At 40.6% G+C, this 26,327-nt stretch overlaps 1 protein-coding gene across 7 annotated transcripts in view; it reads left to right on the top strand.

Annotated features, from left to right (window-relative positions):
* The window catches only part of LOC124135590 (receptor-type tyrosine-protein phosphatase mu-like), a 197,182-nt gene that overhangs the window by 99,677 nt on the left and 71,178 nt on the right, over positions 1 to 26,327 (top strand). For 5 of the 7 annotated variants that reach the window (XM_046500968.2, XM_046500964.2, XM_046500965.2 and 2 more), the window contains 8 exons: positions 460 to 597; positions 6,195 to 6,341; positions 7,127 to 7,417; positions 10,386 to 10,718; positions 11,748 to 11,839; positions 13,419 to 13,656; positions 16,735 to 16,958; positions 24,543 to 24,612. In XM_046500968.2, coding sequence (XP_046356924.1) covers positions 460 to 597; positions 6,195 to 6,341; positions 7,127 to 7,417; positions 10,386 to 10,718; positions 11,748 to 11,839; positions 13,419 to 13,656; positions 16,735 to 16,958; positions 24,543 to 24,612 — 1,533 coding nt within the window. Of the gene's footprint in view, positions 1 to 459; positions 598 to 6,071; positions 6,102 to 6,194; positions 6,342 to 7,126; positions 7,418 to 10,385; positions 10,719 to 11,747; positions 11,840 to 13,418; positions 13,657 to 16,734; positions 16,959 to 24,542; positions 24,613 to 26,327 lie in introns of all 7 variants that reach the window. The other 2 variants (XM_048399677.1, XM_046500970.2) reach the window with 2 other exon arrangements.

The raw sequence follows: 26,327 nt of genomic DNA, 5'->3' as shown, positions 1-26,327 counted from the left end.
ACACACACACACACACACACACACACACACACACACACACACACACACAACGTCATGCACGTTGCTTTAAAAGTGCAATAATCTTGGACGCGACGTTAAGCCACATTTCACCTCACCTCAACACCTGCGAAACGTTGATAGTTGCTCGCACTTTCCGCAACTTTTTCTTAATCCATCACGACTGCGGTGTAAGACAATATCCTCAACCCCCTGGTCGTCCATGTGTGACACCCTACCGTGGAACGTTTGTCGTTTATTGGCGCCCATACTATCATATCAGCGTTCGACAACAACCCCAAGCAGCACCTCAGTGTAACACCTATTTAAAACGCTGATGGGTGTTCACACTATCGACCACTGGCTCTCCATAACCTGCCTCGAAACGACTCAACAGCCCAACGACAATGGTTATTATCCAACTCACTGCAGCGTAATATCAATTTGCTTTCTCTCCTTCAGATTGCCCCCCTGCCCGATTTGGCATCAACTGTGGGAAGGAATGCCACTGTAAGGAGTACTCGGAGAACTGTGATAGCATCCTGGGAATGTGTAAGAGCGGCTGCGCTGCTGGTTGGACTGGTTACGACTGTCAAACACGTAAGTGAACCAAACCCACTGCTTGCGTCTTCTTGCATAGGGATCAGTGAAACTAGAGTCAGCGCTAAAACTTATTCACGCTACCTACAACCAGAGATTGATTTACAGCAAAAGTTCTGTGGTTCTCAAATTAAATAAACGTTTAAATAAATATTATATAATTATTTCATATCAATGTCTTAAATGATTATATTTCATAAATATAAGAATATATAAAAGTACTTTCAATTGCAGAGAGTTTCGAACGTACATTTATGACTCCGAAAGATGTTCGTGTGTAGTTTCAAGGAAAATATTGCAATATGAGGCCTTATAAACACATTAAAGAATGAGTATGTGTACTTATATCGCGTGGCGTGTGTTCTAAAACAAAATTAAACTTGAGTATTGTAATTAAGTCGCTTCCTGCAAACCTTAAGACCACTTATGCCAGTTTAATTTTTCATGCACACATCTCATTCTAATACAACAAGTTTTGATTCAATGTGTGCGTCCATCCTCAACATCTGTAAAGTATTTACCAAAACCTTAACAGGATTACGAAAAACACCAGAGCCTTGGAACAGTTAATTTAAACCACCAGAGAGACATTGAAAATCGATTGATTTAGTTTGACTTAAATGTCAGAAAAATTAGTCCAAAAAGTGTCTTCTTTACGGGATATTCGTGGGTCCATGATGAAAAAGGACAACAGCTTGACTCTAAATCATAGAAGATTACAGAAGACTCGAGAAAATTTCAAGCAAAAAATCGCAATTTGTAGCGTGTTTCACAGAAATGATAGGAGAGATTTAAATCAAAGAACAAATAGCTCTACCACTTGTACCACTCGTCTTGATTTGAACATCATGTACAAAATTAAATTTAAATATTTTCAGAGGGCAACAAGAATTGTTGATAACTGGACCGATGCAGGCAGGGAGAGACGCCCGTTATATTAGGCCGTGCAATAAAACACTGGTTGATTATAAGGCATCCTGACACGGTGCCACAGATAAGACTAAATTATGAGATAGTCCTTCAGATTGGAGCCACCTCTTGCTGTAGCATAATATTACCGATCAGAACGTGTGAGAATCGGCTACTTCATTCTAACTCACCCCCGACGTAAGCTCGTAAAGATACAAATCACTCTTTGTAATGTGATTATTCCTGCGTTCTCTCCACTTCTATTGAGTCATAATTAGGATAATTCTCAAGGCTGTTCATTGTGATTGAAAATGATCGTCTTTGATTGAATATAACTAGCGCTGGACAGAATCCTGCCATACATAAATCTCGTTTCGGGAAATACTGTGTTAATTTCTGCAAATGCCAGGCTCCTGTAAAATTTTTCCTTCGCTACAAATCTAATTTTCTTCGATTTTCGAACGTATAGTTGACCTGTAATTATCAAAATTATTGTTTTTAATGCAAGTATAATCGGGGTGATGATTTAGTCAAGGCTATCAAGGTATTTTATGAAATAAAATCAGTCATACAACATAATCGATCTTCAGTACGTAGTGCCCAACCAGACCAGAACAGACCTCTCGCGAACACCAATTCCACACCGCCAAGCTTCCAGCAGCTTCCACTGTATTGTGCCACTGTTTAGATTTACTGAACAAGAATAATTCTATTTACTCAGCCCTGATACCAAAAGTAAAATTGTCCTTTCACAAAAGCAACCTTTTTCAGGATTGGAATTTACAGAAATTGAATCCTTCTAGACCCGTTCGGCAATAATTGAGCTGTCGAGACCTTGTGAACGTTGATAAAGACTAGTCAATCAGTTTAGTCTACGCAAGAGTGACACCAGTAATGCATCCTTCAAGGGACCTTCCTTACAGGATGTTTCCGCGAGTCGCAGTCTCGGAGATGGTAAAGAAAGCACATTTCTGATTAAGCAATGTTCTCTACCATCACGAGCCTTCTCTCTGGTCAGATGTACACGCTATTAAGCGATGGACACTAATGCCACCTGTAGGAAATTACTGCTTGTGTGACAATAGTCGAACCAAGGCGGTTTAAGAGATCGTGATTGCCTTCTATAAACATTTATGCTTTAATCTATCTTTGAGGGTTGGTCAATAGCGTAGACCCTTCTCGAGGAGAGCTTGTTCTACGAGCCAATAATGAGTATATAGAACTATCACAGTTGTTCCATGATATTAAAGCGGCCGTTATGGTACAATCGCCTATCAGTGATGTTATTTGTGTTGACCCTTGGGGTTCTGTAGTCGATACAGGGATATTTAGTCACTATCCTCGATGGTCATGTGGCACTATTGCTGGCTGATAGTTCTATGCCCTCTGTTTGTATGCAACACTGGAATTTTGCACATGGTTATGCATTATGACAAATATTTGGATATTTATCTCGGTTTGTGTTTTATGCGTTTATGATTTCTTTTTGATTTGATTTTCTTCTTTTCTCTGTTTTGTCCCTCGTCTCTCACTCGCGAACTCTCTCTCTCTCTCTCTCTCTCGTCTCTCTTCTCACTGTCTGTGTCGCTCCTTTTCTCTTGTGTTTGTCTCTCTCTCTCTCTCTCTCTCTCTCTCTCAATTCTATGGTTTATCTCTTGCTCATTCAAAATTTCTTTATTTCATTTATCATTTATTTATTTTCTGCCTTCTTCTTGCTACAGTCAAACAACAAAAGAATTCTTGGCTATTGTTATCACCCATATCGACATCTAACACTGGACACACTAGCGTATGATGAATTATCCACTGACAGGCCCGATATCGTTCCGTACTCCATAATTGGGTATATACACTAGGGAATATCAGCTTCCATATCTATATAACACTGTTTATCTCGTTAATCATAGCATATGAAATATTCTGGATTCTAACGTCATAAATGCATCAATTATATGCTATATCTCGTTATGGGGATGTTTTGCTGGAAAGTTTTGGAAGTGATCGTTTCCTCATCCCTTCTGTCAAAGATGTCTGCAGCAGATATTACACTTTAAGGCGCATGTGATGAATCATATCGCTATTCTAATAGAATTACTCCGACATCGATAACCTTATGCTGCGAATATACTTTTTGAAAGGTTGCGTTTATCTATACCGCGCACACCCGTCCGATAACACGCGATGCGTTGGATAATAAACGTTGCGTCCGACATCATTCTTACATAATGCTTTAAAAATAGTTCAGTGTTCTCAAGATGGGTCCATACTGAGTGTTATGGAGGCTTTGGTCTGCCCTTCCGCACCCTAAACAGACATCTATACTTCCCCAGCGTCCATGGGTACCCGGGAGTAATGCGCGAGTACGGTTTAACGCCGCCAACAGGACATGTGTCTAAGTTACAACCAGTCTTGTTGGACTGTCCACAGTGACGCTGATCGTTTGCCAAAAGAGATTCAGGTGACACACACATGCACGCGTGTTGTGATTGAAACGCCGTTGATTTTTGTTTATTTTTTGTTTAACGCCCCGTTAGTCGCCTCTTACGACAATTATAATCGCCTTTTTACGGCAAGCATGGGTGGCTGAAGACATCTTCTACCCCAGATCTTCACGAAACGCCAGTGAGCATAATCGGGAAAATATGTGATTTGCGAAGGCATATTTTCAGTTCTTGTCTGTCGCTGTAATATGACATACTTTCACGAAGGTTAAGTTTATCAATTGGAAACACGAATGGCCAGGTCATCTAAGAAGCAGGAAATCGATGTGTGGAATTGCGTCCCTAAGTCGTGCTAGGATCCGCTGATCGTCGGTTCAAATTCCAGATTGGCCCTGATTGTGATCTTCGTCTGTCAGCATTATACCTGTGCGGTAACTAACAACGACCCACGTCATTTTGCGCTTTTATGTATGCTGGCACGCCGTGATATAACTATAATACCGTGAAAAGTATGACCCAGTGAGCTAACTACAATAATAAACGTACCTCTCCTGAAACATCACTAAAATCCATCTTTAATTATGTGTGCCTAAACGTTAGCGAGTGAGGTATATGCATAGTATTCAACTTCCTTCGGAGAAGTGAAGGTCAGGGGTTCGATCCCTTTGAAGGGTAAAACAAAAAAAACGTTAAAAGATGGTACTTGATATTTCCCTGCCTGGGGTTCAGCATTAAGGTGATAAATCAAGGACTGGTCGCCTCAGTCAGTATAATGTGGATGTGGTATCCATGTGACATGATGTCGTAGTGGGAGGGCCCTATAAAATTCATTGTATAAACAAATGCTTGACTCAGCCGTTGTCACCGCGCGACGTGTACATGGAACTGCTCTACCAGTGGGCGCCGTCAGTCCGTACAGTCAAGTACGACACTTTTATAGAAGATAACATCAATTGTCATGAACCACTTACTAAATAATCTTTAATTAAGAACCCACGGTTCAGTGACTATATATACTTGATTATAGTGGCACACAAAAATATCAATCACCAAATATGACTTAGCTCCTTTCGGTCTATTGACCTCGCTCGCGTGATTTGCACAGGTGATTAATGAGATTATCGACGATCGATCACTACCTGTAGGTGTAAGGACTCGCTGATTGATTTCTTAGACTGCGATACTTGAATTGGACATGCACATACACAAACTGCATTAATGAGGAACACACTTGAGTGAGTTTCCAATAAGTGAAAGAGAAATACCATTGACGGATAAAGGTTTTGATTGCTGAATATAGACCACTTAGTGGATGCATACCCTCCCTTTAGTGCACATGCTGACAATCCTGCTATCTGAACCACTTGAATATACATGAGTATAATCTAATAGCAATTCGCTTCACCTAGAATGGTCTTCGTTCACTGATTAGTATTTATGGTTGTACTTCATAACTATTTTCAAATCTGATTCGCCAGAAAAAGACCGAGGGCTAGAAAATTCAGATGTTAGAATGTCCCTGTAATAACCAAGTTGTACATGTCACGCCGAAGACCCGGGTTCGATTCCCGGCATGGGTACAATGTGTGAAGCCCTTTTTCTGGTGTCCCCAGCCGTGATATTGCTGGAATATTGCTAAAAGCGGTGTCAAACCATACCCACTCACTCTAAAGTTGTACATTATCACCAGCATGCATTTCTACAGTACTGGTTAATTATTTTATCGAAAATATGTATTGATTTCCGTGTAGAAATAACGAAAATACAACAGTACGGACAGATCTTACTGTTGTTCCATTAAGTAAAAAATGTGGATTCGATGGTTACAACGAGTGTTAGATGTTGATACATCTTGGAGGGGGGACCACCTTGGAATTCATCGTCACACTGATACCGAGGTACATCGTTCCCGTAGCTATGGCTCAACCGCCATATCATGCAGGGTGATGAAATGGAAATGAAGCTGAAATATTGCTGAATACTGTGACGATGTGTACTGGTTGATGTGTACTGGTTGTCTTTAACAAACATCTGTATTATATAGTTCCTATTTCTTAAAACTTGACATTCATGTGGGCATGCCTAGTTTTATACACCAGTAATGGATGACAGTAACGGTTATAGGGAGGCGAACTTGGTCCATGCCGGAAACGGGTATGACACTTTAGAGTTATCTCCCCTTGGCACAGCATGTAACGCATGACTAGTTTGACGTGGTGTGTTGATTGACTGAGTTTGACATTTCAGCCACTCCTTGCCCCGCCAACAGGTATGGGTGGGCCTGCGCCAAGGAATGCCAGTGTAAAAATAAAAAGGACTGTGATCGCTTCACTGGACCTAAGTCCAGTTGCAAATGCAAGAAGGGATATTTTAACCCTCCGCTTTGCGAACCAGGTAACTTCCGAACATGTCATTCTAACATTTCGTTGTTGTCGCTAAACGTCGCCGGCTTTTAGCTGTGGTTTTTCGTTTTTTGTTCTGTTAGACCTTTGGAATGTCATTTGATTTTACTAAAACAAAATTCAACATTTCATATATATATTCACAAAAGTTTCGCAAAAGATATATTTGGATTTTTTTGGTGTGTTTTTTTTTGCACTGTCTTTATAACTTCTTATCGTGAAAAAAAGTAATCTATAAAATGCATTATTTCCGCGTTTAAAGAAATCTAAGAACATTTCAAGAGACAAATATCTGTTATGATGGTAACTTGATACGACTTTCATTACCAGGAATTAGTATTTTGAAACAATTGTGGTGGAACTGCATGCTTTTGGTTTCTAGTTGTGCACCAAATTGCACCATGTTTTGTTCGTAGTAGACGCATTTGTTTCAGCAATATGGCGGCTGCTGACATCTTCAACCATGTTTCATTTAAATTCACGGAATGTTGCGTAACAATAAAGCATGATAGCTAGTATCCGCACACTAACACTGACATCTAACTCAAATCTGGCTTGTATAAAACTATGTGAAGAAATAATTCTCCTGATTTGGATCAAGATTTCCTCAACAAAACATGTTTAATACTACGTATTTACGTATTTGAAATGTAATTTTAGTTCGTTAATTTCAAGCCAAATTTGAACCATTTTGTGCATTTGGACAACTTCTAACATTGTATTCGTTGGAACATATTTACACGTGTTTTGACATCCGAAACCCACTTTAACTTCCAGTAACCGCTCCCCGTATTGTCGCCTTCGAGAACACGGTCGTGAATCCAGGGCAACCCTCGGTCTTTAATTGTACCGTGGCTGCCTTCCCTACCCCGTTCGAGAGTGAAATTCAGCTAAGAGGTCCCTCCAGTAAGAGAATCACCCTCTTGGAGTCTAAGACCCTGGATCAGTACCAGTACACCAGGATCAACCTCTTCAAGGTCAACTACATCATGACAGGGGAACGCTATACGTGTTTTGTCCAAGCAACGGCAGGGTCCACTTCGATGACCATCGTGGCCGAAGTCTACGGTAAGCCCCTTTAGGTTTGGTTTGGATGAATGAATTGGAATTAATGATTAATTTAACGATTGAAACTGACCTGCGGAATTGGGAGGTAATGACTTCCAAGTGTAAGCGAATTGGGGTCACAGGCACCAAAAAACCCGTTCGATGAAATGGAACTTTGCTTGAACGGATGACCTTTATCACACGATACGTGGAACTTCAATCACAGATGTAGCGGGTTGTCTCCCGGTCTTATTCTTACGGATTTATTTGAGAAAAATATCACTTCGGAGACCGATTTATTACTCGTCATGTTGCGAGGCTTCTCGTAAATCCCACTGATCTGAATGACACATGTGATAATAGAAAACTACAAATCGTTCTTTGAAGTAATCTCGTAGATACCTGTTCCCATGGCAACAAGGCTTCGCATGCGAATGACCATTTTGGCCCTCCTCTCAAATAATCCTACATGATGGTCATTTATTAAGAGATTGGTGAAATATTTCTGGTACAAAGTCCCCGACGTGTTGCCGTAAAGCCGGGTTTTCCTTGATACTTGTTTTGCGTGGGACAGGCGAGGTTGAGGGAACTCCCGTCAGATCAAAGCGTGTGGCTGTAGATTTCTCTGAGAAACATTTGTCCAAAATCATCCAGTAAACCAGATATACCCTAATCTTATTGATTGCTCTGTGACACAGAACAAATAATTGCAAAAGGGAAACACATGCCACCAGAATGGCTGGTTTGGTTAGAGTAGCACGGCTAGATATTGATTTTCTGTTTGTTCTGATAAAGGTCTTCTCGATGGAATTATCTAACAAATAACATTTTTAAAATTTCATTAATATCGAGGACTTTGTTTTCACTATGAAAATGTCTTCAGTGTGATAAGGAAGTTAAATATACTTTCACATCAGGTTCTTTAATGCTGAACTTCAAAAATTAAACTTTCAGCGGTGTCTGAATAAATATCGGAAATGGTTGATATGGTTGAGTTTAATAATGACACCATTTGCCCGGCGGGTAATATTTACTGACAGCATAGGCATCTGAAATACAGAGCCGGGTATTAGGAATATTCCATGAGCTGTTGTTGTAAGACAAAGGTTAACGACCGCGTGAAGTTTATGTAAGGACATCAGTTGGGATTTTAGGTTCTAAATTTATCAGGATCATGTTAGTTTTATGGAATAATTGGCAACAGATATTTTTCTTGTCAAGATTAAGCACAATCCTACAGCAGGGTTCGGGAAAAAATATTTACAGAGCGCTCCGGGATTTATCGATTAATATCTAATTGAAAGATTTGTGTAAATATCACGTCTTCATTATTCGATATCTAGGAAAATATAAACACGAGGTATTGAGAGCTTGATAATGCGAGGAAAGGTTATATATTTCTGAATATTCATTACGTCAAATTGTGCCTAGTTGAAAGGAAAGAAGACATTTGCCAAACAGAATGTAATAAATCCTCTTAGAGGTCCTAATTGATGTACACACATTGGCTGCAGTTGCTTGATTGATCTCACGATCGCCCTGTTCTCATGTCCTGCACATCCTCATTGATCCTGCCAAAATGAAGGTCGTGTGTAATTTTGTGTCAATTGATTTCTTTCATTAGTTGTCGATTTCCCTTTGGAAGCTGTTAATTTATAAAAGATCATTACAAACGAGACTGACCTTTGCGTCTCGGAGTCAAAGAAGATGCCCTTGTTTGCGATGTTCGCATCAGGTTAATTGTTATGGTTTTGTCCGGTTTTCATCAACAACACTTTCCGGGTTACGTGAAAAAGAAGACTGATGGAATAAAACGAAACGAGCCCTTGTCAGGTTGTAAAAATATCGTGGTTTTACCCGGCTTCTGTAAACAACAAACATGTCGGGGGCTACAAAAAGCAGACCGGTGTTACAGTTCGGAACGAACTCTTGTCAGGTTGTAAGATTCTCAGGCGACATATAAGTCCTCATGGGTTAAGCTTGTAATGGGTATTCCATGTAGCTCGTGCTGACTGAGGGTCTCTTTTGTATTTAAATCACCGGTTTGTGGGAAAGAAAACCTCCTCAGCACACTGTCTGAGCCGCGATGGGGTCCAGACACACAACTCGACCTTTCAGTCAATATGTCCTCATAGATTAATTAGCTGTTTAGTGTCGGCGCCTTCTGTGGAGCTTCCGATCAAGTGTGGAGAAAAGGGCGCAGTTATAACAGTCTCCTTACCGGGAGTAAAATATTCAGAAATGTTTTATGGTTTTGTTGAAAATATAAATAACCATTTACAGACCTTTTTTGTCATAAAAAATGAAATTCTCATTGTAATTCAGAGGTTCAGAAATGATCACACGCTCAACCACAGATATTCTCAAAAGCTCTGTGCCTGTAAATGTTGTTGATTACATCCTTAGACCTATTTACCATTTTTACGAATATGCTCATAATTCGGTGAAGTATTCATGTCATATCCAAATTTTGAAATGAAATGAAGACTCACGGATAACCTTAGACTAATATTTAGTCTATGAAATCTCATATAACACAATACCCTTTTGACTCTCAAAAGAAACAAAAAAAATCCCTTTGCTATGGAATAGAGCTAGCTAGAGCTGTCTAGACTTGCCTTTGTATACGTTTCTAGGTTTGTTTTCATAAAATAAATATATTCCACAGTCATGGTGCAGGACTAGGATAACATAGTAGCCTTAGACGCCGCAATTTGCTGCGCAGTTACTTTCCTTCGTCCGACCAGGATCCGCTGATCGTGGGTTTGGATCCCGGATAATGAAGTATGGTCTGTCAACACCATACCGATTGGTTTCACCATGGTGGTAAAAATACATCCAACTAGCGTCACCTTGGGTTTGGGTCCCACGCGCCTTAAAACTGATACTCGAAGAAGCTAAAATCTGTTATAAACGTAATCAAAAACTGTTGCAAACGTAATCAAAAACTGTTGCAAACGTAATCACTCATAAATTCTTGGTTTGACAGAACCCCCGCGTCTGAGTCGGGCTCCGCAGGTCAGGGAGGGGTCCGTGAAGGCCACCAACATCACCATCCAGTGGCATAAGTGGAACGACAAGACAGGGGACACGGGGGACGGACCCATCTTGTGGTACAGCATCAATGTCAAGGCCAAGGGAGAGAAGATGTACACCATGACCGGACTGGTCTACCATACTTTTTGTGAGGACATGTGTTCCTTCACAATCACGGAGCTGACCCCCAATACCAAGTACGCCATCTACGTGGTTACCAGGAACAAAGAGGAGGGAGGGGAAGGACCCCCCGGGCCTATAATACACGTCAACACTAAATGTGCAGGTGGGTGCGTCACTGAGTCGTATAGAACAGGTGAAGATTCGAGTTAGAATTGGTCTTCAGCAACCCATGCTTATCCCAAGAGATTGATCGGGTGGTCGGGCTTGCTGACATGGTTGATGCATGTCATCGTATCCCCATTGTGTAGATCGATGCTCAGGATGAATTTCACTAGATTGTCTGGTTCAGACTCGATTATGTACGGACGATAGAGTCATAGAGTCAGGCATTATCTCGAATAACCGAAGTTGTCAGCATTATGCATGAATTGGATAGACCTGGAAAGCAATATAACGAAAACATGATGCTCTGGTTAACACAAAGTACTTCGAAACAACCCGAGTTCGACATAAAGATAACTGTCAGGTGAAAGGAAGGAATTGAAAGTACATGTACTATGAAATGATGGCGACCGTGGGAGGTAAAACAGTCCACAGAACAAAACATGTTGAAGTATACCAAGCCTGTAATAGTTCATTATAAAAGTAACCTGTTATTTTAAGGCTTAGCTTATATTTTCAAAGCCTTTAACATTGTTCAAACTGGGTAAGAGTGAAATAGCTGCATCTTTGTTCTCCATCTTCGCCTATCTCTTAACCTAAACATAATTATGACATATTCCATATCCTTTAGTCATTCATATCAATGACCTGTCATCGTTTTGTTCGAATCCGGCTTTGTGCTGGCTATGTTTCTAGTTTCACCAGCACCATATCCTTGTTCGTGGGTTTCATCTAAGTGGTAAACGCCGAAGACCTTCTTACCGCCCATCTTCCCACGCTGTGATATTACTAGAATATTTTTTTCAAAGACGCGTTAAACCCAACTCGGTCACTACTGACGCAGTCGTAACAACTAGATACTGGCTATGATATCAAAGGCTGTATGTTCCTTCTTCCCTTCTTATTAATACGTCTAGGTAATTTTCAATGTCCATGAAGAGAGTCGTAGCAAGATAGTGTTAAAAATGCCTCTGAAAGATTTACTCTGACAAATCAGTCATGATGATTAAATGTACTCTCCGCGTTTCAGAGCCCCGCCTTGGCCCCACGTTACAGGAGGTGAAGACACTGATACAGGTGAACGACACAGTCCCTAGAACCGTCATCACCGTCAAATGGATTGTAAGTATACAGAAATCTATATGAACGTACATCACCTCAATAATGAGGTATTGATATGACGTGACGAAGATGACGTGGGGATTTCATATCTTGTCAATTAGGACCTGGCTTGAGGGATGGGTCGTCAATAAGAAACAGTCTTGGGTGGGTTCTGAAAAAAAACGATTTTTGTGGACATAATTAATATTAGGAGAGCTGGAGGGGAGGCGAATTTGGAAGGGTAAGGAAAAGAATGTTTTAATGAGGATCCTCATATATTTTTGATACTTTCATCGATAAAACCTATGTGTCCAGTCATACATATCCCACAGAAATGTGTCCAGTCCTAGACAAGTTCTAAGCACAAGCACCTCACTCCTTTCGCCCTACTCGTATGTACGATCGTTGACACATAACTATGTTAATGACCTCACTCACATACTACTTACATCGAGAGGCGGTGGGATAGTGTAATGGTTAAAGTGCTGGCTCGTCACCTGAAGGCATGGGTTCGTATCCCTATGTAGGTACATTATCTGAAGCCTATTTCTGGTGTGCCCTCGTAGTGATATGACTGGAATATTGCCAGAAGCAGCCAAAACAAAACTAAACTCATTCGATCACTCACTCCATCACATATCGCATCACAATTTGTGAACTTGTTCTAGGTTTCTACAATACATTGCCTGAGTGGCATTTTTTCTCCAAACAACCGACGTATTTCCCGGTTTAACGTCAAGCAGTGATTCAGTTGCAATAATTTTAAAAAAATATAAAAAATTATGATTAAAGTGATGTATACGTTGCCCCGTGGCTATAACCGCGGTCTGTTATTGATGACAATAACGATTTCATCCCATTAACTAATTACCGTGTTTAGATTTGATAAACGTTGTCACCCAGCATGCACAATTGATCTGCAGGTGGCATTCAGAGTCTTCGCACTGTACCAGATGGGTTCCATGTCATTTCCATTCTCTCAGAGTGGCAATGATTTAATTTCGTTTTTTGACTGACTGTGAGCTTGGTAGTATCAATAATAAATTCATTAAGGGGAGAAGTTCAGTTACAACTCAATAAATTACTCACCGTTTCAACTAACAAAGGGAGATAATTGTAAAGTCAACAAAGTTAACAGCCGCTATCACAAATGTAAAATGTTTGCGCTAATGCTTCCTTTGTACCCTTTGATTTTTCGGAACATGTTTTGTTGGTGTTGTTGACTTTTTGTGAATGAATAGCCAGGTCTTAATATTTTTTTCTTTCATTTTCACTAACGTGCTTCACGGAAATGGCATGCCACAAATGAAAAATTAATTTGTGAATATTAAAAAAAACAAATGTATTCACTTGGGTCTTACAGCCAGGCATCTAACAACATGGCGTTGAAATGAACAGTCCCCGTGGGTTTATTTTGCGTGAAGATAAAACCCTACGAACAATAGCAGTCAATCTGTTACCTTTCACCTCCCGCATGCCTAATAAGGAAATGTGTTCAAATAATTATGCAGTAACTACACGACCGTATCGAACAGAGAAAGGCAATTGTCCTAATTATTAAAACAACACTTTATTTATTATATCTTTTTATGTGACACAGGACCCACTCCCAGAGGACCTCAATTGTGATTTTGCGAAGGAATACAAAGTACGTGTTACCAGCCCTGAGGGGGACGGGACGACCAAGACGTGGACAACCCCGGGCGGTGAAGGGAGAATGATGGTCATCCGGGACCTTAGCCCATTCACTCAGTACTGTATTCAAGTCCGTTATGTTACCAACAAAGGGTTCGTGAGTCCGGATTCGGAACGACAATGCCTGAAAACGCCCGAGACATGTAAGTGCGCCGGCAAGCTGTGGTTCTTGACATGTGGGCCACACGCATGAAATATTCAAATAGTGATTGTGTTAAATGGATTGTTTAGATAGGATTAAATGCTGTGAATTCGTGTTGACATTGCCCCTACTGAGTGCTAAGTGTTTTATTTATGAGTCATATACGGCGACAGCAAAAGCAGTGATGATGATGATGATGATGATGATGATGATGATGATGAAGACTCATAATTTCTTCATGAACACATCAAATCATGAACTCAGTTAAATGAGATGTTTCAACTCTATGATAAATAGTTGCCTTGATTTACAAAATAGTCCACGTGTTCCTCCAACAACGTCTTCCAAACTATTCTTTTTTTTATTTTTTCAGTGTGTACGGTAACAAATTTTAATTATTTCTCAATCACTTATTAAATGGACAACTGCGATGTCGAAAATTGTTTCTAAGAAGTTGATCGGTAGCTAACAATGCCAATTGAGTATTATTATTATATAATTGATCACAAGGCTTCGCGATAAACCATTAATATTAAGGGCGTGTCGGCATTACGTCAAATTAGGGACACACAAAATGATAAACTGATGATGAATATCAGTCACACCTTGTATTTTGCTCTGTTTATCGATTTTGTACAATGAAACTACTTTGTCTTTCATAACAGATATTGAATGCCGACGTAAATGGCATTTTTTCAATAAAATATATAATTAACCAATTTACTTGTAAGTGTTGTAAAATGAAATATTTTAACGAACATATCTTCAATCAGATTGTATAAATATGCTAATATTCTACAATTCACAATCAATGATATAATGAAATTGGGTTTCTTACTTAACTTATCGATTTCTCTTGCACCGAGGTCACCTAATAAGAGAAAAAAATCATTGAACTTTAAAAAAAATCATATTGTCATGACCTCGTACTGTTTCCAAACTGGTTTATGGTTGACTGAAACAATCGTATGAAAGTCAATATCAGATGGTTCTATCACGAACCCTGTTTCTTCTTAAAAAACGAAATTAATTAAAGTTAATAAATGAAACAAATATTTATCTTAAATATGTGCCCTGTCGAGTCATCGATCACGTGGTTCCAGTCAGGGCACGTTGTGTGTCTTCAAAGGATCACACCTGATGTGCAGTATAATTCTGCCTTGTCAATGTCAATACTTTCAGCTATTCATTATGGAAATGTGCTGCGCGTATGCACTGAAAGCCTTGTCAATTTCGTCTCATGGCAGGTAGATTAAGCACGTGCGAGTGCATGATAGTATTTCGTACGCATCGATAGTCAAACTCAGAACAAAAGCTGTTTTTTGTCAAAAGTTTGAACTTTGCTTTGTTTGGTGCGCGAATTATGAAAAGATTCATCAGAATCGTTTATGATCCATACGCACCGAACCCTGCTGTAATTTAAGCTTTTATGATTTGTGCGTTGAAGCGTGTGACAGAACCACAGCTTTGAAAAAGTCCCCAGGAACTGTATTTTTTTCAGTCTCTCTGATCTACAAAGGCCATTACCTTATACTAATTGTCACAAGACTGTATCACAAAACCCATCGACATCGATTTGATAAATACAAACAAATTATTTATATTTATTATTCCGCGGAGACGTATTGTGAACTACTGGCAAGGCTTTTTTTTCACCGTGCCGCTGTTTTATTCCAGCTCTCGTATATCTAGTACCATCAAATTAACGAACAATGAACGCAACCAGTGGAACTGTGTCATCGCCACCATGTTATGATTCTTTTGGATCAATAAATAATACGTAAATTGTTTACTGCCTAGCCTAGTCAACCCAGTGCTGAGCGCTACCCTGTCTGGCGCTCGGCATAAGGGGCTAAAGCAAATACTGGTCGGCTCGAAGTCAGTGTACTCTGCCTGAGGGGGGTATTCATGTGAAACTGGGTATGGTATCTCAGTGGGCTAGCACTATAAAATTAGTTCGGACTAGAACAAGCAGCCCCGCACACACACGTGCATGCACGTCGCTTCATAAGTGCAATAATCTTGAACGCGACGTTAAACCCCAGTTCACCGCACCTCACCTCACCTCACTTCACCTCACCTCACTTCACCCTTGCAGAGCTGTCATCAGCATAAAATAATGCTTTAAAATTGTTAAGGTTAATGTACGCCTGCTGAATACGTCCTCATACGTATGAATACGCAAGGGTGTTTCTTTCTGGACTCGCCGCATCGATACGATGTATTCAATCTCTTTACCGTGTGGACATTACCGGTTTAACTTTAATAATCCGAACGACTCTGTTGGTTCTTGAAAAACCGTCTGAATTATTGAAGTTGTGGATATGTTAATATGTTTTGGGAGCACGGGTGACCCTCTCGTCTAAGGCGCTGTAATTCTAGAGTTCCGTCCCGAAGTCGTACCAGGAACCTATTTTCATATGTTCGAATCACCAGACCCGTGAAGATGTTCGGGGTAGAATAGGTCTTCAGCAACCCATGCTTGCCGTTAAAGGCGACTTTGCTTGTCGTGAGAGGCGACTAACGGGTTCGGGTGGTTGATGCATGTCATCGATACCAATTGCGTGGATCGATGCTCAGGATGTCAATCATTGTCAGGTCCAGACTCGATTATTTATAGACCGCTTTCATATAGCTGGAATATTCCTGAGTGCGGCGTTAAACAACAAACCAACCAACCAACCAACCAGATTCACCGTGATTTGTGTGTCTTGGGTTTGTCAGCGCCATACCCATGCTAGTGGGTTTCACGAAAGTGGTATTCGTCGGAGACCTGCATTCCCTTGGGCTTTCCTGCCACATTAAGCTGACCCCGTGATATAAGTGGGATATCAAAAAACTGTTTAAAGCGGCGTAAAAGGCCACTAACTAACTCATTAATTATCACGTCTAACACGGCTTTGTTAATAACAAATTTAAAAAAAATCTCAGTTCATCCCCATGTTTAGCGATAGTCTTCATTAATTTACGGGCATTCCTCCCACATCAAACTGACACGCTCCGACATAATTGTAATGCTGTTCAAAGCGTCGTTAAACCAAACTCACTCACTCACTCTTTAAATTATCTTTTTTTGCAGTACCTGGTCCACCAACCCACCTGTCAGTGCGCAAGCGCGACATTCGAAGTATAACATTGTCGTGGAACAGGCCGAAACCGGCTAACGGCAACGTGACGTCATACAGGATCATGTACTGGGAGGCTGGGTCGGCGAACGCTAACGGGATTGAGCACTATGCAGCCACTCAGTTTGTTGAGTTTGTGCTGACGGGGCTCAAACCGTTCACCGAATACCAAGTGCAGGTGAATAGTTTTATTTTTTTTCATGTTGATACTAACTTTGTTTTTGTGATTCTTTTCACTGTACGATATGTTTTTACAGGTTACGAACTCACTAACACCACACCACACCACACCACACCACATCACAACACACAACACCACAACACACCCCATTCCTCTAGGGGATTGAGGAATTTAGTGTTGTTTGCACCCAGTCGTTGTTCCACATGTGGCGGGGGCGGTCGGGTAGCCTAGTGGTTAAAGCGTTCGCTCGTCACGCCGAAGACCCGGGTTCGATTCCCGACATGGGCACAATGTGTGAAGCCCATTTCTGGTGTCCCCCGCCGTGATATTGCTGGAATATTGCTAAAAGCGGCGTAAAACCATACTCACTCACTCACTCACTCCACATGTGGTGAGGTGAGGTGAAATTGGGTTTAACGTCGCATCCAAGATTATTGCACTTATATAGCGACGTGTGTGTGTGTGTGTGTGTGTGTGTGTGTGTGTGTGTGTGTTTGTACGAGTCCGGACTGATGCCGATTTATAGTGCTAGCTCACTGAGATACCATGCCGCAGTTTAACATGAATACCCCACTCAGACACAGTATACTGACTCCGAGCCGACCAGTCCTTGTTTTAGCCCCTTAATGCCGAGAGCCAGACAGGGTAACAACAAGTACCATCTTTTGACGTCTTTTGGTATGACGCGGCCGGTGATCGAACCCCGGACCTTCCGCTCTCCGGGCGGACGCTCTACCACAAGACCACGGAGGCGGCTGTTCCACATGTAGTACGGTGATCTGTAAAATTACCAAGTGGGGACAGGCACACCAATGTTCGTAGTGGTTGATAGCATAAGCAACGCCTGGCGTTGTCGGAATACATGAGACACAATTAGCCAGGTCCCACATTGTAATCACCCGATCCTCATTTTAGGGTACTATGGTCAATGTGTTTTTTTAAGCCAGGTTGAAAATGGCTGAAAATACCGTGTTTCACAGCATATAAATATTAATAGAAAGTATCATAAAATCTACCAGCTAACGTGATGAAAAACATTTAATGTGTCAATATAACAGTAAAAAATATGAACATATACAATCAAACCTTTTTTAATCCGAACGGCACCTACCGTTCAGGTCGAAAGCTTCCAGATTAAAAAACTACCGGATAACGAATCATGTACCAATGTATGTATGGAGTTGTTCCAAATGGTCTAGTGGATAGAGCGTCTGCCGGGAGAGCGGAAGGTCGGTGGTTCGAACCCAAGCCGTGTCATACCACAAGACGTTGAAATGTGGTACTGGTACCCTGTCTGGCACTCGGCATTGAGGGAGTAAAACAAGGCCTGTTCGGTTTGGAGTCAATTTACTGTGTTTGAGTGGGGTGTTCATGTTAAACTGGCATTAGTCCGGCTAGTACAAGCACACACACACACACACACACACACACACACACACACGTCCCTATATAAGTGCAATATTCTTAAACCCCATTTCACCTAACTAACCACACCAAAAAGAAATCAAGGCTGATACCCGTTAAACAGGGTCCGTGTTTACAAGGTACCACTGTATTGCACTACATACACGTAAACACACAACGTAATTGTGTTTTACTGGCAGTTTTACACTTTTTATCCAAAACATGTGTCTGGGAACTAAGTGTGATAATGTACAATCAATACAAAAAGAACCATGTTGTTTATCAGTTACCTAGCAACAACGGTATGACCATGAAATGATGACCGAACCTTAATGATAGCATAGCAATTAACTATCTGTCTACACGAAATGTTTACATTTCAAACAGACAGACACCACTGAAAGTGATCTGATGAGACAACCCACCAAGAGCAATAACAATTAATAGACATTCATGCAACGAAGTAGACCTTAACATCAATACAAGACGATGTTGATTACAAGCTTTCTGCATGATGTTATCCTGTCGGATGCCACAAGCCAATGAACATCAATAGATGGACATGAACACTAACTCAACATCAGGACCAACAAAGTTGTCTGGATGTCTCTGACGTAACAGCAGACATTCGAACAATACCGAGAGGTTCAGGATGTATTCTTGCATCGCAAAGCACAGATAACATGGGGACTAATCAGATTTCATCAGTATATATGTCTGGCTATGTTGCCGGAGACTGATCTAACTCATGGTTACGGTAAATGTGCATGTTTGAAATTACTGGGAGATGAAAAGACGCGTTGTGCACTGGTGTGGTGACGTGAGTGAGTGAGTATGGTTTTACGCCGCTTTTAGCAATATTCCAGCAATATCACGGCGGAGGACACCAGAAATGGGCTTCGAACATAGTACCCATGTCGGGAATCGAACCCGGGTCTTCGGCGTGACGAGCGAACGCTTTAACCACTAGGCTACCCGACCGCCCCTGTGATGATGTGAAGTGAGTGAGTTGTTTTACGCCGCCTTTGACACTATTTCAGTTATATCACCGCGTCAGCTTGACGATAAAACACGAAAGGATGCAGGTATAAGCATGAACCGCTATTGTAGACCCGGTGGGTTCAGGCTTGTACAGAAAAATCTTCAGAACCGCACTGGAAACCACAACCAGCAGATCCTGCTCAGTGATATATCGAATTATTTATTATTGGAACCAGAGATGTAAATTACCCTGTTAACAAATGAGAAAGGTAACTTGTTTATGAGGCTTGGAGCGGTGATGTTAACATATATAGTTATGGAGGGAGGTGCCTGGGGGTCGATTTATGCTCATCTGTATGAGGGAGACTATACAAAGACTTTATAAACACCCTGCCTATATGTCTTCATTGGAACCAAGGGTTTATGAATATCGTGCATGCGTGCGTGCGTGCGTGCGTGCGTGCGTGCGTGCGTGCGTGCATGCATGCATGCATGTATGTATGTGTGTGTGTTCAACATCTCTGTGTATGTCACTGTGGCCTCATACGAATAAAAACCTTGAATTGATTGCTAATAATAATGGAAAGGGGTTTTGTTGTCTTACGATACGGGTAAGAATTCGTCTTTAGCAACCAATACTTGCCGAAAGAGGCGACTAACGGGTTCGGGTGGTCAGGCTCCCTGACTTGGTTGATGGATATCATCGTATCCCAAATGCGTCGATCGATGCTCATGTCGAATTTTTACTGACCGATTTTTCACAGACCGCCGTCATACAGCTCGAATATTGCTGAGTGCGGCGTATAACAACATCTAAACATCAGTTACCCGTAGTTCGAGTCAAGCGGATTACCAATATTACCATACTGGAAATAGGGATTGTTCGGGAAACATTACGTTACATCGTCGTACACAACATATCGACTTACAGGAGGTCGAGTTGACAAGGCTTCTCCGTACTCAATACAAGATTACCCAAATGCGAATATACGGCTATATACCGAAGGCTTGTTTGACCAATAGTCTTGAAGTCGTTATTCCTTTGAAATATTTAAATACAAACATCCCTTTCTAACATCGACGAACAAAGTCTGTTTCAAGCCTAACACAATCTTCAAAAGAAAAAGTTGCGTCTTCAAGACTCCTAACACTTAATCTTGTAAAATTCAATTATTCTCAATGGAGTTAGATTCCCAGTAAAATGGCATAACTCTTGTCCAACGCTTGTTGCAGTGAACATCCAAATTAATCAGTCTATATCAAAATCCTATTAGCATGGTGATTCAGGTGGAATGCACCTCCCAAATGCGATGCACGTGTCGCACAGAAGGTTGAGTCACTGTCAGATTCTAGCTGGCCCTGTCAGACAGACCTTGGTGCCTTTAGCCTGAATGGATTCAATAAACTTTACTGAAATCGATCAGAAGAAAAAACTCACTCTAGAGGCTCAGTCAAATACAACAAGTAAACGCACCCCCTCCCTCTCCGGCGTTGCAATTATTTTGTAATACATCTGATTTCCCGTATAGTTGATTGCCCATGACCATGCGACTCAAAGTCTGAGTCACTTGCGGTCATTTTTCAATTTAGTCATCCATGGCTTTTTATAGCACGCCCTTTTATCTGTTTTTGAGCTTTTTGACGTAGTTCATACGTTTTGTTTGTTTTCAAATATGATCTCATTGACCATGTAGTTTGCTTGTGGAGGATGGATTTCTTAAAAGATCTTATCCAATTCGATGGTGGAGATTTTTTATAAAATACTTAAGGAAGAGGCACGATCAAACACTTCCAAGAGAACATTCAAACTTTTATTTTAGCACTTTTTTACAAACAAACCTTTTTGAAGTGTTTGTCAGGATGTCTGTGGCTAACATTAACACTTATATAACATTATCAGTTTCACATTGGCGTTGAATTTCTTTAAACCGCTTGGAACAGCACATCACATCCTACAATAAAGATATGAAGTCCATTTTGGGGTGAAATGGACCAAAGTCTAAAAAGAACATATTCTTATATCAAAAACGTAAAAGTGACTCTTCTTTTTGAAGATATAGCAGCCTGTCATCACTTTGTCATATCAAAGTGTATATTTCAAAACTACCTTTGAAGTAAAAATATTTACCACGCCAGTACAGCACTATAAAATCTCGATAATACTTGTCACAACAAAAAGTGCCATATCATCACATACATTCATCTCTGTTTGATGAAAAATAAATACATATTTTGTAGATAATTTTAGCTCAAATACATCTGGCTCCGACCCATGTCAAAAGAAACGAAGTATTTTTCAGTCATCGAACATGTTCGACTATAAGCCAGATCGTTAGTTGCCGAGCGTTCCCTTTGATGTGGGACATACGGGACATAATTATGCCCTGGGGTGTATCGTGCTGATGCTTGTAACACTAGATAACGGGGAAGTAGGGAGATGGGTACTAATTGTCCCCTTCCTATGCTTGCTGACGCTGGAACTGTTGTATTTACTCCACCACACTACATGCGGGGGTTTTGGAGGGCTTTAGAAGAGATGCAAATATTACTACGATGACATATCATAAGTGATACCGGTGGCGTGTGATTGAATTAATGATACCAGACCAGATTTATGGTAGAAGATGAAAGGTTGTAGCTTTTTTGCATTAGGAATTCTTATGATGTATTTTAGATCTATCACTCTTTTAGACGCACATGCCATGGCGTTCAGAAACGGCAGGTTGTATAAATATCCAGACCACTATTAAATCGCGGTTTTACTCTTTTGCATTCGGAACACTCCGATTATAATCTTTTTCTTGATACAGAAATCAGAAATCTGAATGCTTCGTTCACTTGTACCGAGAATTTATAAGCTTCAACGCTGATTGGTTGATTAAAAAGTTCACCTAACGCAACAACCTACCTATGATGAGATTGGTCAGAAAAAACGCGTAGTGCAATGGTTGTGATATGTATGTAATAGTTCATTCATTTTGTGACAACCTTATAAACAGCTTTTGTTCGTGTTTGTCGATATTTGGCATTTGATCGATTGTTTTGGAACGAGATTTGAATGTTTTTGTCAATTCGTTTTTTACTAAATGCTTTTAATGCTTTGATGATACAATAGCTTCGTTACTTTGATAATTCTCATCTAGTTTTGTCAGGTGTCATTGCTATATGGGTAATCTGATAGGTGATGGAGAAGAAGTTACATTACTTGAAATGGTTTCTGTTAGAAAAAAAGTGAAAGAGTAAATCATAGACAAAGAACATCTTAGGTTGTTTAACGCTACTGCATTGATCTAATGTTTTTTGTTTTTTTTAACCCAACAATGTTGATAATATTAACAAGACTAACCACAAGGACGCGGCCGTTAATCTCTATCAATATTTCAAACACGGTCATAAAATATCAGACAACAGACAAAATATAATCTCTCAACCAGCACAGTTAATTCCATATGGAGTCGTTTTTTAAAGCCTTTTATACTTTATTACACTCAAAATATATTTCCTGATTAGACAGACAGTTTTATAGACTTCCAAGATAAATAAGTGATTGTGATTCGATGAAAACCGTCTACCACGTATACGAAACTGATCACAGGTCCGACTTTGGGGCATTCAATTAACACCACCTTGTCGCAGCAGAGAGAAAAAACTGACGATATATAACACGAGCTCCTTACACCGATCCAGGCAGGTAGCAGAGTCTGCAAGTTCTAAACAGACTGAGACATAATTTGATTACAACCGCTTGTTTCACGTACATACACAAGCTTCGAAAGCTCGAAGAAGCTGTGGGGGCAGTCAGAATGTCGCGAAATAAGAATGATTCCCGATTTCACGAATTAGCTGTGCGATTTATTTCTAACGCTCACTACTTCGTCTCAATGTTTTGGTCGGTGTGTAAGCCTTGAGGGATTAGTGAGACGTTTGGCGCCAAGCAAGCGCAATTTAAATAGGTTTGGTAACCGTTAACATGACAGAAAACACGTTTTTGTTCTTTTATGGAAGTTGGTGTTATGAATTCAAACATTCGACAAACATTGGACAGAATACGTTGGGGGGATCTGTAAATGTGGAACTTTTTTTAATATATAAAGAGAACATCATTGTATATACCTTGATTATAAGTTTTTAATATGTTTTAATCTGTTTAACGCGGGCAATTTAGTTAAGGAAGGGGGTAAAGTTGTGGATTAAACGTAGGGACTTTTTTGTATGAAACAATTTTGCTGTTGAATTTGTGAAGCTGAAACACGTGAAATGTTTTCAATTATCTCTGAAGACACTGTTATTAGCTATCGACAGTGGTATTTACATCAACAGTTGGCGACAGAAATCAATTTTAGGCTTTATTGCTTTGGTGCAATATGTTCGGAGCTCTTGGGCAGAAGCGATTGTCAATGGAAAGCAAAAACCCATGATGGGCGAGGAGGTCCAATGGTGTAAACAAATTGTAGTTGGAAAACACAACATGACATAGAATCCAATACCATCGTAAAATGTAAAACACAATTCAGGAACCCTGTTAGGGGCAAATGGTTCCAAAAACTTTATGTTTTTGTTATTTTTTCTCATGGGTTCGTTATAATGCACGACTGAACATATTTCAACAACCGACGCAACTCGGTAATAAAAGTGAAAATACTATTGTACCAGAGCCTCGTTTCACTAAGCGATCTTAGCGCTACGCCGATCGCAAGTCAACGTATTGGAGTTACGATTGATTGCCTTCGGGCTGAAATCTCTTTCAGAAACAGGGTCACATTTTAGAGAGTGATCCTAGCGCTACGATTACCCTATATTTTAACATAGACTTACGACATTCCTCGAGCTGTGGCCGCTTGGTGAAAAGGGGCCAGATCCCTAGGGCAATGGAGGCACATTAGATTAATTCGAATTCGTTGTGATGCCATTTTGAATACACATCACACAGAATATTGCTATCGTACTCGACCGTTGGGAACCGTCTCCGATTTTTTACCGAGTACCAATTACTTATAGTAGGGATTGATTGACAAGGATCGGTTGGATGTGTGTGGCCTATCTAAACGTTGTCATGCTACCAACCACTGGTTTAACCTCCCGAAGTAACGTCGGTTATAGTGCCATGGTTACATATCGGTTCACACCGATAATGGTTCATTGCACTACGAGATGTTGACTGCGACTCAATGTAATGCCAGTTTATTTATTTTGAAGGTTCGGGCAGTAAATAACGCCGGAGCTGGGAAGGCAAGCCCCATCCTGTCTGAGAGAACAGAGGAGAGTGGTAAGTCTAGCTTCAACACTCTGCAGAGTTGCGCCCCTTAGCAACGTCCGGATCCGATGTTCGCGGGCCCGAATCCCTTAAGTCGCCTTGATTATTATCCTTTGTCAGGACCATAGCCTGCTCGGGGTTTCACCAAAGTGGTTGATAGGCTGACACGCCGTGATATAACTCGAATACTGTTCAAAGCAGCGTTGAACAATATTGAGCATACTCGTTTTAAATCCAAGGTGTTATTTAATTCTACCCTGAATCACACTGGAATATGGTTTGTTGTATTTGATGCCATGTTTTATGTACATACTACTCACCTTTTGATATACACCTGACATGTTATGAGTTACCAGGTTTGTGTATCATCGAAAGATGCAAAACATCCCCATCAAAGCCGGAGTAGTATACATGTATTTCATTACCGATGTTTCCATTTGCCAATAGTGACGGCTACAAATACCGCAAAAGTTCAAATGTCCTGTCGGACAAAAAAATGCGGCTGTTTCGACGAACATTTGCCCTTTTTTATTAACACTTCGAGCACTATTATTAAATCTCATCTATCTTGAATTGCATTAACTCTGACTTTATTTTAAGCCAATCGCATTTGATTTATATCTCCATTACTCTGATACAACGATTCATTGAGAAATGTCGTGCATGGCCTTGTGTTCTTAAAGTCCAATCTCTGCGAAGCTCCGATTTGAATTTCACATATTTTTAGATTTTGTCCTACTCGTTGGAGAGATAGTAAAAAAATCTAAAATAGATTAAACTCATTTAAGTGATATTGCCATCAGGCTGTGTTGGATTTCATAGACATGACACCTATTTCTACGTGTTTATTACAAGAAGAACGCAACCGCGGGGGAAGGATAGACTATTTAGTATCTGAAATGCCAATCTAAATCAGTCACAGTGCAATAAGAACGAACACATAACGGCTCCCAGTTCATGTTGGCATTAAAACTGGTTGAATAGTGAAACTACGCTAACGCAGAGACTCGTCACAGCCTGGGTATGCTGCGCTGGCGCTACACTGCCAGCGCAGCATAGCCAGGGAACCAGGCTGAGACACGTGAATTCATATCAACAACATAAATATCCTGATTTTGATTCATTAACGATTAGAATCGTAACAAAGTTCATTGGAGTTAGGGTTTCTTATGCTCAGGGAAGAGTAATTGTTTAGTAGAAGAAGCACTGACGTGTGATATTCATCTTCCTGTATTGACTGAGCACCTCGGGGAAATCGGGCTTGTAGCATGTGATTATGGTTGGTTATGCTTCTAGCATGGTGGCTACTTAGGGATGGTTACAGTGTGGCAACTATACTCACCCTCGGGAATAAGCTATCAGGGCAGTGAACTCAGGCACGGTGGTACTCATCAGTTACTTGTCTACTCAGTTAGATTAATGTGCAAAACGGGTAATAATGTGGACTAAGAGCGACGATTATCTGCGCAGAGTTGCGTCCCTTGGTCGCACAAAGATCCGATGATTGTGGGTCCCAATACCAGATTCGCCCTGATTATGATCCTTGGTTTGACAGCACCATAGCAGTGATTGGATTTTCAGCATAGTGGTAAACATCTAAGATCTAACAGTTTGACTTTCTGCCAATATATGGCACACCGTGACACTGAAATGCCGTTCAGGGCGTCGAGCCATACTCATAACTCATGCTCAGCTTCTGAGTGAGTGAGTGAATCAATGTTGTTTTT

This window comes from Haliotis rufescens, unplaced genomic scaffold (assembly GCF_023055435.1).
Source record: "Haliotis rufescens isolate VD_foot unplaced genomic scaffold, xgHalRufe1.0.p SCAF_2, whole genome shotgun sequence".
Taxonomy (NCBI): domain Eukaryota; kingdom Metazoa; phylum Mollusca; class Gastropoda; order Lepetellida; family Haliotidae; genus Haliotis; species Haliotis rufescens.
This window is presented reverse-complemented; position numbering and strand designations above follow the sequence as displayed.